Consider the following 14,980-nt stretch of genomic DNA (forward strand, 5'->3'; position numbering starts at 1 on the left):
CTTCGCATATATATATATATATATATATATATATATATATATATATATATATATATATATATATATATATATATATATATATATTCCGCAAGCTGGGTGGCGGTCCGCGACGTTCCTGTTAAATTCGTTGCCGGTCCGCCGAACCAAAAAGTTCGAGAAGCACTGATATAATGTACCTTATGCAAGAGGGTCATTGAGTTTAAACTCCCTAAAATTACATACTGAGATTAAAATATAAAATGTTAAAATGATAAAAACCAACTTGTCGTCTCTGAAGTACCGATCCCTGTTATCCCTGTTGCTCCCATACTTCTCCCGATAACCACCTGAAATGGTATAAATCAATTCAGTTATTTGTAACTTTCCATCATCATCACCATTATTCTCATCATCATCAAGCAACCATCAAAATCATTTTGCATAATTTTCAAATATAGACGAATCAGTAGTTCGCATTTGCATTAGAGTTCCGCAAAGCCTTGATTTGTCCATGGAATGTTCGCGCATATTTACGCTAACATTCAAATACACAAACAATTAAACTGGAAAATTTAAACTATGACATCACTAAACATTGTTCTGCTGTGAATTATATTTCCAGCACAAAACAACAACTCCCGATAGAAAATCTCTAGACCAACCTTTATTACCTCTATCAAAACTCCTGTCGTCCGACCTATCATTGTAGTTGCTCCTGTTGTTGTATCTGTTGCCTCTTTGTTGCTGCTCATTGTTTCTGTCGAATCTAATAGCAACATCAATTAGCCAATAAATATTTGCACCCAGGAGAATGTGGATATTTGAAAAATAATAAAATTATAATAGTAAGAATAAAGATAAAGAACAAATAAGCAAAAAGTCTGAGCTTTGATAGAAAATTATATTGTACAAGCTTCACTCAGCAAGTAATCAGTGTATTAAAAAATTATGAAAATAATAACAGCAAACAAAATCCCACCTGTCGTTGTCCCTGTCGTAATCATCTGTAGAAACGTAATTTAAATATTTTGTAATTCAAATCAGAATGAAAACTATTTAAAAATTATAATCTATATAAACTAATACAATGTCATTGTTATCTATATATAAAGCACTGATAAATATTCTCCAAGTTACTACAGAAAATTTAAAATAAATTATTATAATGTGGCCGTAAGCCCGATTGTATGAGCAATAAGAATAACAAGAATGTTTGTGATATGTCAAGTAGCAGCGGCTCTAAGAAACTCAACCTCTCAAGAATGAGTGTCTCTACATAGAGAAGTAACATGACAGATTTTTACATTTGATAAAACTTCCTGCCTTTGAAACCGGTAACTAAGCAGCTGCACGTTTTGAGGCGGACTAACAGCCTAGTGGTTACTGTCACCTGGTCCTGTTACGCATTGACCAGGATCGAAAATGACAAAAAAAATCCTCGCCTAGCACATGCTTTGTGTGTGATGCCTCATATTTATATACAGCTGTTTGTGCGCTGTTCGTTCCTTTGAACTTTCAAAGAATATAACTTTTTTTTGTACTAATCAGCAAATGTCATTATTCCTAGTTTTTGGTAGCATGGGTATATGAAGTGAACAGGTGAATGAAAAATAAAAATTGGAAGAAAGTTAAAATTATTCTGTCACGGAGAAACAGACCTCTCCTGTTCAATTGTTCGTTGGACAGTCTGTCAGCCTTCTTCCTCCAGTCACCAAGCGTCTTGTCATCTCCTTCGTCCTTGTTGCCACGGTGTTGCTGCTGCATGCCCTCTCTTCTTTCCTTGTCTGTCATTAACGGTTCAATTAAAAGGTCAAATCATGTCTACTTAGTATTTACATAAAATTTGATTTAATTCCAGCTAAACTTAAGATTAACGTCAAATAAAAAAAATTTTAACTTCGTAAATTAAATACCATTACTGCTAAATAATCAAAAAAGTTGGAGACCACACATCACCAAATAGAGGTTTATCAAACCATTGAATTGTGCTAATCAATGTTCACATATCATTGCTACAATTGTTAGTATAAGATTTTCCAAACAGTGGTTCAAGTGAATCATATGACTCAGTGGCATGGCCAGCAAGTTTCTGTATTTCTGTAGCAGAGGGACCCAGATTTTTTTTATAAAAAGTTGATGAACGTCATCTTACCTCGAAAATTTTTCAATTATTTTCATATTTTCAAAACTGATTCACCAAATGTTATTGCTACTCAAGCAGCAAACATTTAAAATGTAAACCCATTCAAGATTTTGACCGATTCAACCTCCAACCCAACTAAAATATTCACCATAGGGTACCACCTCTGGTCTACTACACATGTATTTTAATGCCTTTTAAAATTCAATTAGTGGATGACTAACAACAGAAGCTTAGTTTTGCTGTGGCAATAAAATCTGAAATATATGCTCAAAATAAGTAAAGGTTTTAACTTTTATTTTAATATTTCTACTGAAATGTCTATTTTTCAATACAAACAACAAAATAGATAAAGTAGATGACTTAAAGTATTCTATATTCAAAGGATCAACAACTTAGTCAAAATTGAGATGAAGCAACCAGAGAGGAGTTAGGTTCATATTTAAATATGTTTAATACTCCAGCAAAACAATTTTTCATGGTTGAACTTGTTTGAAGGAGAGCTCAAGGCCCGATGATGCTAATCAAAGACTTGATGAAACAAAATGGCCCATCTTATTGTACCGAAAAAAATTTTTTGCAGAAAAAATGTCCTTTTTGAATTCATTTTTTAACAGATAAATAAATTTTCAAGTATGTTTTTAAAAAATTTAAAGTAAAAAATTTTCTTAAACTGTAAATTTTGTCATCCTCAAAAAGAAAAAATTAAATATTTAAACATGATACCTTGTGAATGGCTTGCTAGGTCGACTTTGATGGCTCTGCTCTTTATATGCTGCAATAATAGAAAATTTAAGTAACCACTGAATTGAACTCAATTTTAAGAAATTATCATACTTCAACCACGCAACCAATCATCATCTATCAACCAATCATCATCTATCAACCAATCACCATCTATCAACTAATCATCACCCATCAACCATGCAACCAACCAAATCAGAGAAGGAGAGTGCTTCCAGGAGCATTTCCCTTGTTTGAAACTCCACGTGTCCGAAGCCTTTCATGCGACCCATGCCATCTGTCTGCAGGCGAATGTCTACAACCTACGATCATCATGTTTCGTATACTTCTATTAAAGATTACTTTTTACACATTATAGTACAGCTCAAGTACTTCAATTTTTTTTTATATAAAAATGATACATCAGTAAACATAAAGTAATTTTAAGAAGTTATAAAAATAATAAAAACTTCAGATTTGAAGCTTCTCCTAAATTTTCAATTTAAACGCTTAAATAATTAAACCTTGATTTTAAAAAAATAACCATGGCAATAATGCTAAACAAAAAAACATTTACGAACTGTTAAATTTTTGAAAAATTTTCTTATGTCCTCTGGCTGCACTTCAAATGGTAGGTTGCCGATGAAGACGTTGAATGGTGGCTCGTTTGGCACCTTTGATTCGTCAACATCAGCACATCGAGCAGCACGAGGAGCTGTTGGCAGAGCTGCTCTGTTGATCTGCAGTTTGTAATCTGGTTCTTCTGAAAAATAATTTTATTTGGATACTCTAGAAAACATTAATATAATTAAAATTCACTTAGAAAACATTTAAACCAATTCATCTCAAAAGCATTAAAATAGCTTGATCGGGAAAACATAAAATACACACACAATTTTCAAAAAATATAGAAGATGTAATTTTATTCTGGCAGGCGAATTAGCTCAGGTAGTGGAAGTGCCATGTCTCTCATTGTTATAACGTGCCTGGCTTTGGTGTTTGCATGTGGATGCAAAATATGCAAGCGTGATGTACTGTACACTGTGCCGTGTGAATGGTACAGGCCCTGTAGCACTATTTCTAGGCCAAAACAAAGGACCAGATTTATGTTGTTTTCTTCAAATCTCTTTCCATTTAAACTTGTTCACACTTAGTTTGAAACATTAACCAGAAAGAATAACATTCGGAGGATGTATAGTTGGTAAAAACTATCTGGAAAGTGTTCTTCTCTTTTCCGCATTGGCACAGATAGAAGTTATTGAATAAACCTGACAAGAATAAAACCGTAACCATTATCTTTTTCTGTCATTGTCATTAACACTGATGACTGTACTTTCTTTTACATATTATGTAGTAGGCTGCATGTTTATTCTGTGTATTGCTCGAAATGCAAAATTGTGTCTTGTCTGTTCAGCAAACCGAGCATGATTTCATTATTCTCAATTTCTTTTAAAACACAATGGGATTTTAAAATGCTATCAAAGATTTCACAGTTCTGACAGGGCAAGGCATGTGAGATTTGACTGTCAGACCACAAAAACTGTTCTATCTAATTTTACTCATCTCAAACTCTAACAACAGTATGAATTCCTAAATTTCAAAAAGCTATTTTTACAAAACTACCGTAAAACAGAAGTTTTTGGAAATTTAATAAATAACTTGCATTAAAAAAAAAATAAGTTTAACCATCAACATTCTGATCCTCCATCTCTTCAGCCCAACTGCTGTATGCTGGCTTTGAGACTACTGGGGCTGAAGTTGCACTTGTGCCAACAAACTCTTGCCATGACAGCTTCACTTGCGCCTTCTTCTTATTTTTCTTTCCGCCAGTCGTAGAATCTAGAGTTAAAAATTTAAAAATTAATTATGATCAATTAGAAACGCATTTATCGTACTTTTTCATATTTATAAAATATGTATTCAAAGAATGCATTGAGTGCTGTATTAACTTACGGCTCTGAGTCCTGGACAATTTCTAAAGAAATGGAAAAAAGATTAATGCTGCTGAAATGTGGTTTTTGAGAAGAATTATGAAAATTAGTTGGACCACTTATACTTTTTAAACAGTCCGGTTATGAAAGTAAGAAATTACTACAGATAATCCGATGGCGGCAGTTGTTTTTTGGTCACATCATGCGGAGGGGAAGAATGAAAAATCTAACAGCTATTGGAAAGATTCACAAACGAAAAACATTTGTGAAGTCCTTGTGTTGCTCGTTGAATATCAACACATTTCAACTTCTACAAAGTGTTAAAGATCGGGTTATGTGGAGGTCGATGTTCGCCAATGTCCTGAAAGGATGAGGCATGACAAAGAAAGAAAGCTGTATTCTTCATCCCTCATTATCTAAATTTTGCACGAGGCTATGCCCACTGTAAATACTACCACGATATCTTTTTTACTTCATCTGCTATGAATACTGCTGTGATATCTTTTTTACTTCGTCTGTGGTGAATACTGCTGGACACACTAGGAAAATTTACTAGGTCCGCAGTAAATAAATACCACAACATAATTTTTTTACTTAATTTTCCGAAGTTGGAGTCGTAGTCAGAATTATGTGAGGAGTCAGATATTTTTATCCAACTCAACACTATGTGCAAAAATATAATTAATTTGCTATTTGCTGAGTCTTTAGCTATTTTTCAACTGTTCAGTAGTGATATTTACTGTGGATGCAGATTTATCTATATTTACTGGTATTGTTATCTAAACTATAAGGTTAAATTCTGAAACTTCATAGTTTTCGGAAGAACAAAATGCATGGTAAATTAATCTGCCACAGTTGAAATGAGTAGCATAATTCCAGAAAACTGAAAAACAGTTTGCTCTGACAAGTGTGTCAGAATCGAGTAAAAATATCTGACTCTAACCCCTCAAAAAATTTCACTCCGTTCTATGCCCCCTCAAAAAAATCTGATTCCAAGTAAAAATTGCTGACTCAGGTTCCAAATTCCAAATTTTTTTTTCTTGATTTTTTTAGAGAATAAATATATCTGGAAATATGCAATCATTGGTTATTTACTAGAATTTTCCTGATTTTACACTATCCTTTACCCTAAGCTTTTAACTCTGGTGCTCGTTTAGTTGCTCGTGCTTCTTTCCTTTCGCATTAAATCAGGAATCTGGTTCCAATCTGAAATCAGGTTCCAAATTCATTTTTTGCATCACAATTTTACCTTATTATCTTTACTAAAGAAAAAATACATTAAAAACAATTAAAATTACTCAATTACTTTATTTTAATTTTTTTCAACATACTGAAAAAAATTATGAGATTTTATTCACATTTTTAGCATTTATTTTCAGTATTGAAAATGATTGCTTAGTGAATTTTGTAAACAGATGGGTTTTGAGATCTGTTCTGAACTTCACAAATGTCAAAGTAGTCAGGGGAGGTAGAGACCTCCAGAGAGAAGTGCCAAAGACAGCAAACACAGATTTAGCATAAGAGTGTTTAACATGAGTTAAAAAGAAATGAGAACAAGTAGACGATTGTAGACCGGAGCGTTTAGGTTTAATTAACATATCTGACCTCGGAAATAATTTAGAGGGAGACTTGCACAATGTGTAAATTTTAAAAATTATTCCTTATTTTTAGGTAGCTGGTGCAAAAGAAGAAAATATGGAGATATATGCGAAAGGAAAGAAGCACGAGAAACTAAACGAGCATCAGAGTTAAAAGCTTTACTTAGGGTAAAATCAGGAAAATTCTAGTAAATAACCAATGATTGCGTATTACCAGATATATTTATTCTCTAAAAAAAGTGAGAAAAAAAAATTTTTTATTAATAAATAGTATTTTTTAGAATTAAAGTCGAATAAAAAAATCTGACTCTGACTCTAGTCCCTAAAAAATCCAACTTCAACTCCAACCCCTTAAAAAATTCAATCTCTGACTATCAAAAATCTCTGGCTACAACTCTAACAGTCTAACTAACTCTAAGCAAGAATTACAATTGACCATTGTCCACGAAAGATGTGATTAACTTACCATAGACATACACTGCATGTCAAGCATAAACTAAACCGTATGTCACATGGTGAATGTCAATGGTATGTCATACACAGAGACAAACATTCACTGCACCTTTGAAAATTTTTTAACAGTTCAGCAGCAGTATAACCACAGATAGAGATTTATCGAATTCTATCCATTTTTTGTTCATACATTTTCAGGTTCAATCACATAAAGATAAACTTACATATGCTAGTCACCAATGGTTAACATTAAAAACGGTTAAATGGTTAAGTTAAACCTGTTAAACAGTTAAACTGACGTGAAAACAGAGAAGACTTTTAAAAAACACACATCAAATAATTTTTAATTCGAAACAAAAACAACAAAGTTTCTTAGTTATAGATAGACCAGCATCACAAGGTGAAAGAAAGAAACAGCTATGATGCAAAATTTTAGAGAATCATTGATTATTTCAACACACGACCGATTGCGATAAATAAACAAAAAGTTTATCGATGAATATTATAAAAAATATCATAAATTAAAACCGATAAAATGAAGAGAACATTTAAAAACTATATAATAGCATATTAAAAAAAACAGCACGACTAACTATTTACGGCCATGTTTTTTAATTTCCGGATGTGTCTAATGATTAAAAAAGAACTTAGATTTTAAAACGAACCTTGCTCTATTTAACACGTGACAAATTTATTTTTTAGCGACTTCATTTATAAGGGTCAGCTTTTACGATGCACATAGAAGATAAAACAACGAAATTTCAAAACCGCATATTTCAACATTTTACAAATTGTTGATTGAATAAAAGTATAACTTATATATGTTTTTGAATAAACCGTTAAATTACTTATAAGAATTAAATTATACTATTTGACCTGACGGTTAACCTCGCAGGGTTGGCGTAATCATACTGTATTTTAGTTTCTGTGAATGCCATCATTTCGATGTTCCTTGTTCTGTTATGATAAATACGTCCATTGAACGTCCATTGAATTACATATCGAAAGTGAATGAGGCGTCTGATCAGAACGTTCAGCTGGAAGTAATTACGTAATTACACAGTAGTTTTTATGAGGGGGCGTTGACCCTATTTTGAATGTTGGAGGCAATAATTCACTCTTGGATTAATTTTTTTTAGTTGATTTTGAATCTACTGTTTGATGGAGCAACCAAATAAATGTATGACTGTTTGAATGACAACCGCACAACACTACTTTGACTTAACATACACGTGAGGTTAAGCGCCGTCTACTCAATTGCGCTTCATTGCGGATTGAGGTAGTAATTTGTAGCGGTAGTAATTGTAGTAGTAGTAGTTGCAGCAGCAGTAGTAATGGTAGTAGTAATAGTAGTAGAAGTAGTAACAGGGGTAGTTGTAGTAGTAGTGATCTAGCAGTAGTAGTAATAATAGTAACATTGATATTAATTAATGATAATGGTTACATTATGTTTGTAAGAATAAAAGTAGTAGTGGTTGTAACAGTAGTAGCAGTAACAGTAGTGTAGTGTAGTGTAGATGAAATTATTCTCAGACAGGCTGCTTTCATACGAATCATAAATATTATTAATATTATTATCATTGTTATCATTATTATCATTTTGTTATTTCAAAATTGCTATTTTAAAATTTAACCTACCAATTTTTTTGCTGAAACATGTGGCACGTTGAAACAAAGAATCTACAAACGACAACACTAACATCAACCAATTAAAGAAAAATTTTAAAAATCTGAAAATTCTCCGTTGATTATTATATTAATGAGAGAAAAACCTTGAGCAAACTAATCAGATCAAAACTTCAACGCGTAAAGCTGGCTAAACCTAGCGGTCGATCAGATATTTCGATCAAACTACTTTTGGCAAACATGCAAGTAAACGTTTTTACCATCTACACAGTAGCGGACATGAGGGAGGGGCAGATGTGAGCATTATTTGTGTTAAAAGTTAGTAAAGAGTAATTGTTTTAATGAAAAAGTTGCGTAAGTAAAATTTTAACCCCATTACCGGAAAAGTTGCCCTCCCGTCAAATTGTTTGGCCCCCCGGTTAATTATTTCTTCCATCAACAAATTTTTTTATTAGAACTCCACCCTGGTCGCCATGTTTTTGAAATTAAAATGTTTTCCCCTCTCCCGGTTGTCAAATTTTTTTAAATCTTTCGAGGTCAACGAGTGGTTTGCAATGCCAATCAGCGGCTGTGTGGCACAGATTCTCTTGCTGCCAACAAAGTTTGGCGGCGATAATATTAGCATACCAAAAGATGTTGCTGAAAAAACAAAATTGAAAATTAGAACTTATTTTTTTAAACAAAATGGAACAACTTCGTCCTTTCACAAACCTGACAATTTGACAATTGTTATTTTTTCGGGCAACAAAACAGAAATTGTAAAATTGGCGACGTGCCATGAAACGAACATGTATCATCCAGACAATACAAACGCCAAATACGCAGTCTTATTTAAATAACGATTTAAATACGAAAGAACAAAAGCGCAAACCCCCAAGACTTCCATATTATTTTAAAATCATCAAATCCTGGAAAATTCATGTTCTCATATCTTCCAAATAGAAGCATCAAACACGAGTACGTGATAGCCGCTCGCAACGGTTTGAGATACAGAGGACAAATATTCGAAAACATCAATAGTTTAGTTAATTGGTTCAAATTACATTTCAATAACGGTGAATCCAGTAACTTTCCATGCTCACAATAACACCCACTCAACGGGATCTACTGGATATAATGCCCATCCCACGGGATCTGCCGGATACAGTGCCCACTCAACCAGATACACTGCACACAATGCCCAGTCAACACGATCTACTAGACACAATGTTCACTCAGCAAGATACACTGGATTTGACAACCGACGATACTGAAAGCATTGCTATTATGCATTTGCTAAGACGATTTTGATAGATGTAATGCTATGTATTGATAACTGGACGTTTGATACCTATATATGTTTTGTTTATTTATATATATATACATTTATTATATATAGATGTATTTGTGTGTGTGTGTGTATTTATTATATTTTTAAAAATGTGATAACAAGGTAAATGTTATTGAAGATAATTATAATAATAATGACAGTTATATGGCAATGGAAACCTATTTTATTTTCTTGAATCATCAAACAATCATCAAACAAAACGTAAAAAATAAAAGGAAGAATGTCTAAAAAAGAGTTATGAATAATTACAATTCTTCTTTTTTCTCGTACCTTTTAGGACGGCGACCATCGACCTCCACAAAACCCGATCTTTAACACTTTGTAGTAGTTGAAATGTGGTGATATTCAACAAGTGACACAAGGACTTCACGAATGTTATTCGTTGTTGACCGTGATCTCTTTTCCCTGCAATCTTTTCGTAGTTTAATACTATCGTTTTTGTTGGTTGCTTGGACGTTATCTTTTATGATTCTTTTCATGACTTTTTTATCCTGTTCGAAAGCGGTTGACATGTGATTTTTATAATATATTACTATGTTATTTTTGTTAATATTGTTGGTTGCATTGTTGTTGTTGCTGATTATTTGTTCTTTGCGTTCTATTATTAAATGACACATTTATTATTAATACTAAGGGAGGAGAGTGAATCGGATAGGGCGGTCGAGACTAGAATAAAAGTAGGATGGAAAAAATTCAGTGCTGTTTTAGGAGTATGCCATTGGGCCTGAAGAGTAAGGTATATAAAACATGTGTAAGAAGTTGCCTGTTGTATGGGTGCGAAACTTGGGCTATGACAGCAGAAAACGTAAAAAGGCTGGAAAAAACAAAAATGCATATTTTGAGAAGAATGAAGGGAGCATCTTTGAGAAATGGTCTAAGTAAGGAAGTAATAAAAAAAGGGTTAAGGATAGATGAGTTGTCAAATGTAATTAAAGGTATTAGACTGAGATTGCTCAGCCATGTAGAAAGGAAAACATATGAGGACTGGTTAAAGAAATGTAGCACTATTATAACTGGTGGTTTAAGAAAAAATTGCAGATCCAAGCTCACCTAGAAAGAATTGTTGTCAAAGGACATGAGGACATGGGACCTGAAACCAGAACTGACTCAGAATAGAGAAAAATAGAAAAGACGGTTAAATGCGCGTGATTATGCGAAAAGGCCAACCCGAGGTTTTTGTCACGGTTGAGCGCCTTTCAACGCGCATGACGCCCCTTGTATTTAACCAATTTTTAAATAGCAGCAAGTTATTAAAAGTAAGAAGCTGTCAGACTACGAATCTGTTGGCAATGAACTCCAGCAAATTCGTAAAAATGCTTTTAGGGTGGATATTTTGCATGCTTAAGAAACTCGTCAAAACACAGAAAACTTATTTAAATGATGTTTAAGATCCAACAAACTATGGATATATATCTTCGTTAGTCTTATCTAGGATTGATCATTGTAACTCGCTCTACTATGGTCTTCCTGATTCTATACTCTATGCTTTAAGTAAAGCTTTTAACTCTGCTGCTCGTCTGGTTGCTCGTGCTCCTTTTTTTTGTCATTAATCTCCATATCTTGTTTTCCTGCACTGGCTACCTATAAAATATAGAATAATTTTTAAAATTTGCACATTTATGTATAAGTCTCAATTCAAACTATTTCCTAAGTACTTATCAGATATATTAATTGAACCTAAACGCCTCGGTTTACGATCGTCTTCTTCTCGCTTCTTCTTAACTCGTGTTAAACACTCTTTTGCCAAATCTGCTTTTGCTTTTTCTGGTCCTTTTCTCTGGAACTTTCTTCCTACTTCTCGGTCACTTACGGTCTCAAAATTCATTGAGAAGCGCTGTTGAACATCGCGGAAATAGCACTTTACAAGCTAATTGATTGATTGATTGCATGCAACAAACAAGTTTCCATGGAGAGTTCTGAATAATTTTAAGGCTAACAATATTGACTAGTTTGAAAAATTATTTTTTGTAGTTCTCTTTTTTTAATGCATAAAATTGTAGTAAATTCTATCTATCTATCTATCTATCTATCTATCTATCTATCTATCTATCTATCTATCTATCTATCTATCTATCTATCTATCTATCTATCTATCTATCTATATCTATCTATCTATCCATCTCTCTCTCTTTGTGTGTTTTACGATGATGACAATGAAGTAGATATCAAAAAACAAACTGAAAAACGTCTTATCGTTAACAACATAGTTACACAATGCTGGGAGCGCTATTAGCCCATTTAAACAAAAATTTTTAAAAAAGGCTATCATTTATTGACCATGTTAATATTGATCACAGATATAATAGATAGATGAATTACACATTCGCATGTTTGTGAAAACATAAAATATATCTGTAACTGTTCAGAATGAACCTACTGGAACATCATACTTCACTGCAATCTATTAATTAGGATTTCACGCTATCATTATTATTGCCACAATCATTATAAAAATAGTCAGAAACTTGAAAGAATTTGAACTGTTAAATATTGGATTTTTACAAACTATACGCAAACAAGCTACAATTTAATAAGAATTATAACATACTAAAAACAGTTAAGGAGCAAACACAAACAAACAATTGTTTGAATGGTACATGCAAGCATACTTTATGCTTATAATTAGTTTGTCAATAACCAATTAATCACTTTCATCTTCTTCTTCCTCTTCATCATCATCATCTTTATCATCTTCTTCATCGTCATCATCTTCTTCCTTCTTTTTTCTTTTACTTGGAACTGCTGTCTTTGGTTTTTTAACATCTTCTCCTGACCTGTAAGCAGCTATTTCCTGTTTCATCAAAAATTTACATTACCATTGGGGAAAATTACACTTGACCATTACGCATAGGCATGTATCTCTAATAAGAACAATGAATGTTGTTGGCATTATAAAAATTAAGCAGTCAATGAACTGTTGCAAACCTTTTCATATCGAGCCTTGTCCTTCACAGCCATTGCATCATACTTACTCTTGTCCTCACACACTTCCCATTTTTTCCCAAGTTCCTTAGCCACCTCGCCAACTGTATATGATGGGTGTTGTGATTTGACCTTGCTGCGTTCTTCGTTGCAAAAGAAGAAGAATGCTGACCTATAATTTTTGAACAAGCCAAATGTTCAACATATTGAATCAGATTGAAAATGTTGTTTGACCATTTAAATTTGATAAATTATCAAAAGTTTCAAAGGACAGCTTACAAATTCCTCTTTGGAGCATTAGGATCCTTCTTCTTTTTTTTTCCTCCTCGAGCACCTTTGCCACCAGAAGAGTTGGCAGTTTCATTTTCAAAACGTGTTTTATCTCTACTGGCCATCTCTTCAAATTTCTTTTTCTCCTTTGCACTCATTGCCTGTTTGTTCAATCAGCATGCATACATTAGCTTAACATAAATAACATGATTACTGAACAGTCCAGTAGAAGTTACCATCACCAAGGAGGACCTAATTACAGTTTAACTTGCCTGTAAATCCCCAAAGATTGCTAGATATGATTTTAATTGATTGTATAAACATGAAAAATTGCAGGGGCTTCTGTTACATTTTATGTTAATAGCCATTATAACAGATTACTGAGGCACCTAACTTGAGATTAAACTAAATAAAGTAACATCTTTCTTATGCAGTAGTTCAAAATTTTTAATAAAAATAAATAGGTCCATAAACATAATTATCCCATATGTAAGCAATTGCATCAAAAACAACAAAAAATACCTTCCACTTTTCAGAACATTTCTTAGAAAACTCAGCAAAAACAACTTGTTCTCCCGGATGCTTCTTTTTGTGCTCTTCTCTACATGTCTGAACAAAAAATGCATAAGAAGACATTTTCCCCTTTGGCTTTCCCTCTGTCTTTCCCATGTTTGTTTTTTCTATTATCCTGGTATGTATTAAATAGCAATTTAATATATTTAAAAAATCTAGCAATTTTGAATTTAGTTTCAAAACAAATTACAAAAAACAGAATTAGCCAAATTCTAATTTATACTCATATACTGGCACACCATGATTTTATAATAAATTTAACAATGTTTTTTAAAAATTATTAAATTGTAAGATATAACAAAACAGGAATTCAGTGACACGCGTATTCAAAAATCAAACACAATCGATATAAAAATAAATGAAAAAATGATCATTTCACGAAATAGTACGCGAAATGAGGGGAACATCGGATATCGTGTGCCCGACAGAAATACATATGCGACGATAAGACCAGCAGGCGCTATTTACAGGCAGCGTTGTAATTGTATGAAATTAACGAAGTCATGATTGAAGAAAAAGCTTTTCGAAGTATTTGTAAAAAATTATCAAACCAACAAAATTTAGAAACAACCAACGTTAAATTGGATTAATTAACGATTTATTTTCTACGCTGAAAACAATATTTTCATAGCGTTGGGTTAGAAGAAGCGTTTTAAACTAAAGCACACTATTCATTCAATCAACGCTTTAACAAGCGAAGCCTACCAACCAATGCTAGTGAACAATGAGACCTTGATGACCGATTTTTAGCCATTTTCTGACTTGCAAACATAATAAAATATGATTTTTTTGGCGAATTTGATGGTAAAAATGAGATGAACTGAAATATTTGTAAGTTTGCAGACGACATCAACCAACAATACGAATACTTACGTTTTAATGCGAGCTCCTTGCAAAACACCAAAGTAAGCTGCATAGAATGATGCAATCTCATTGGTCCATGTCTTTATTTAGGTCAACTATGCAACCAATCAATTCGTTTGTGTCTATTTACATGCGCTACTTTATCATTTCATTTAAATTTTGTAGAGCTAGATAATTTTAGTTTTTAATTAAATTTTACTTTTAATTGAATATTTTAAGCAAAAATAATAAAAACAGAATAAGTTTTTTTCTCAATAAAATATCTCTGAAGCTAAATTTTGAAACGTAAACTTTCACAATATAATTACTCTATTTACCAGTTTTTAAAGATGATTTTTAATTACTAAACATTTAACATCTTATTCAACTGGTTTATAAAAAGCAGAATGATATCAAACCATTAGAGACGTGTGTTATATTAAGTGTAATTTAAATTACGTCCACTTTGAAGACGTTTATCATAATGAGACTGACAGTTGATATCAAACGTACAAAGATCGTCTGCGGAAGGATTTAATCATTATTTATGTCGTCTATTTAATTTACATTTACGGAATTAGACACTTACTAA

The 14,980-nt window shown here is 32.6% G+C and overlaps 2 protein-coding genes across 2 annotated transcripts in view; both read right to left on the bottom strand.

Annotated features, from left to right (window-relative positions):
• HELRODRAFT_194085 (hypothetical protein) overlaps positions 1–7,467 on the bottom strand; it is a 15,327-nt gene extending 7,860 nt beyond the window's left edge. Inside the window, exons 1-9 of the mRNA XM_009030226.1 lie at positions 7,418–7,467; positions 4,529–4,681; positions 3,424–3,605; positions 3,055–3,165; positions 2,846–2,894; positions 1,638–1,763; positions 959–983; positions 642–745; positions 263–326 (exon numbers count right to left, since the gene is read on the bottom strand). Of these exons, the coding sequence (XP_009028474.1) occupies positions 263–326; positions 642–745; positions 959–983; positions 1,638–1,763; positions 2,846–2,894; positions 3,055–3,165; positions 3,424–3,605; positions 4,529–4,681; positions 7,418–7,430 (827 nt within the window). The 5' untranslated portion in view covers positions 7,431–7,467. The remainder of the gene's footprint in view (positions 1–262; positions 327–641; positions 746–958; positions 984–1,637; positions 1,764–2,845; positions 2,895–3,054; positions 3,166–3,423; positions 3,606–4,528; positions 4,682–7,417) is intronic.
• Positions 7,468–12,421: 4,954 nt separating this feature from the next.
• On the bottom strand, positions 12,422–13,641 carry HELRODRAFT_157878 (hypothetical protein; the record flags this gene model as incomplete). Its single annotated transcript, XM_009030227.1, has 4 exons — positions 12,422–12,571; positions 12,706–12,874; positions 12,982–13,133; positions 13,495–13,641. 4 exons carry the CDS (start codon positions 13,639–13,641, stop codon positions 12,422–12,424), a joined length of 618 nt encoding a protein of 205 aa, XP_009028475.1.
• Between the last annotated feature and the right edge of the window lie 1,339 nt (positions 13,642–14,980).

The sequence above is a fragment of the Helobdella robusta genome (genome assembly GCF_000326865.2).
Source record: "Helobdella robusta unplaced genomic scaffold HELROscaffold_66, whole genome shotgun sequence".
In the NCBI taxonomy this organism is placed as follows: Eukaryota; Metazoa; Annelida; class Clitellata; order Rhynchobdellida; family Glossiphoniidae; genus Helobdella; species Helobdella robusta.